Genomic DNA, 2,110 nt, shown 5'->3' with positions numbered 1-2,110 from the left:
GTTTGGCGTGTGCGTGCGCGTGTGCGTGTGCGTTTACGTGTATATATTTACCATGCTGTATCCATTTCTTTTAGATGGAGAAAAACAGAACACTATCTTATCTGTCTTATCTTATCTTTCGTATTGCATTTACAGCTCAGAATCCAAGAAAAAAACCCAGTTTCCAGGAGGCGTCCGGAAAAATGAATAAAGCGAAAACGATCTTGATTTATTCATAACACTGGTTACCTAGAAAGATGGATGGTACTTGTTGCTGGCAGAAAATACTTTGTTACCCTTTGTCTTTTGTTTCTGTCTGTCTATTTTGCCTATTTTTAAAAGTACAGTATGCTCGCTATTGTGTTCAAAGTCTCTTTAATTCAATCAAATTTCATTTGAATGTTCACAGCCAAGATGTGGCCGCGGTAGACAATCAGATTTTTCTAGTCTTTGAAATGGTCTTCAATAATTCCACTGAGTTATTGGGCAGTCTCATTACCATCTGCTACACCATGCCCATACTGCTGGCAGCTGTGGTACCTGTGCTTGTTCTCTTCAGGCTCGTACAGGTAAGAAAGTTTGATAGTATCATAGTTTGGAAGGAGAGCCTATTTCGATTCTCGAGTGTGGATAATATTTATCGAGTACATACTTCGGTCTTTTTGCTGGGATGTTGTATCCCTCTTAGCCAGGGTTGGTCCTCACAGGTAGGGTCGGAAGCCGCCTCCTTTTTTAAATATAAATTCAATCGATGGGGGTGTAATAACACCTATGTTAAAATGGCGCGGAACTATCACACTCTGTTACATCGGTAAAGTATAATAAAAGGCATCCGTTACAAATTCCCCGATTCCAAACGTATTGACCATGTCTCTTCCTTCGGAGCATGTCAAAGAATTCATGACCTGAAGAGAGGGAAGTTGAACTCGGGCGATCTACTCCCATTATGTCTTCCGACCTGGTGAAGCTATATCACGCACACTGCTTTAAAACTGCCTGCCATGACGCACAAAGACCATACTGTGGAATTGGGTTTATGCCCCTGTGGTGCTGTTTGAGCCCTGGGGCTATGTACATTCATTTTCCATAGGTCCTGGCCAAATGACCCTAGTTCAAATGTGTCCCATTAGATTCTCATGAGGGTTCACAGCAATGTAGTCTTGCAGAATATTGAGCTAGTGGTGAACGCCAAGAGTGGGAAGTTCATTTTTGTTTGGTCTTTTTGTTGTAAATCACACAGGACGTTCGTCTAAATCTGTCTCTACCGTGTTTTACCACAAGAAGCCACTTACTACATAACAATATAATTTGAAGATCACAAGAGAGAGACTGGTGATGTCACATTCTCCTACTAACTAAAGATTTAGATCTAGAGACTTACTATTTCTTTCTTGTGTTGAATTTTTGGAAGTTTCACTGTTCCAATGTTTAAGAAAAATTGCTAGATAGTAAACTTTTTAACTCCTTTATCTTTCAGATGGTGTACATCCCCACATCAGTACAGTTGCGCCGCTTTGCGTCGGTGAACCAGTCTCCCGTATATTCTCACTTTAGGTACATCTGTTCTGTTCAGCTGTGGACGTCTTTTAACTAGATACTAAATAAATTAATGTGTCTGTTTTGTTTGGACAAAAGCCAAATGCAGATGCATAAATCATTCATACCTTCCTTGTTTGGAGTGAGAGAATACACGCAGTCACTTGGTGTTCTGGGAAAGCAAAACAAACAGGCAAAAACAAAAGAGGGATAAAAAAGAACAAGGACCGATTAAAGTGACTCCCTCCAGCAACCCGCAATTAGACATACCGTCCTCGACATTAATACTCACAAGTAAAAAGACCGAAACGTACGAACAAGCTCACACTTTCATGGATAGTGACGAACATTTTCTGACTTCAAAGTCGGCGATATTACATCAAACGGCGATACCATATTAACCCCTTCCCTGCCAGGCCCGAAAAATGAAAATGGAGATACGGTAGGTCAGGGAGTAAAAGCGCATTCTTGCGTTTCATAAATCCAAATCAATACATTCCTAGCTTTGGTAAGAGTTTTACAGCACTTGCAACTCAAACAGGTCACACAAGAGTCGGAGGTTAGAAATGTTACTAAAGAGTGACATACAAAAAAA

The 2,110-nt window shown here is 40.5% G+C and overlaps 2 protein-coding genes across 2 annotated transcripts in view; both read left to right on the top strand.

Annotated features, from left to right (window-relative positions):
* The window catches only part of LOC101860752 (multidrug resistance-associated protein 1), a 30,486-nt gene extending 29,402 nt beyond the window's left edge, over positions 1-1,084 (top strand). Inside the window, exons 14-15 of the mRNA XM_013085344.2 lie at positions 389-548; positions 1,070-1,084. Coding sequence (XP_012940798.2) covers positions 389-548; positions 1,070-1,084 — 175 coding nt within the window. The remainder of the gene's footprint in view (positions 1-388; positions 549-1,069) is intronic.
* Positions 7-2,110, top strand: part of LOC106012418 (multidrug resistance-associated protein 1) — a gene marked incomplete in the record, with an annotated part of 11,988 nt that continues 9,884 nt past the window's right edge. Inside the window, 1 exon segment of the mRNA XM_013085357.2 lies at positions 7-1,533. Within this exon segment, the coding sequence (XP_012940811.1) occupies positions 1,457-1,533 (77 nt within the window).

Source organism: Aplysia californica, unplaced genomic scaffold (genome assembly GCF_000002075.1).
Source record: "Aplysia californica isolate F4 #8 unplaced genomic scaffold, AplCal3.0 scaffold00367, whole genome shotgun sequence".
NCBI classification, from domain to species: Eukaryota; Metazoa; Mollusca; class Gastropoda; order Aplysiida; family Aplysiidae; genus Aplysia; species Aplysia californica.
The sequence above is the reverse complement of the archived record's forward strand: the minus strand, read 5'-3'. Positions and strand labels throughout refer to the sequence as shown.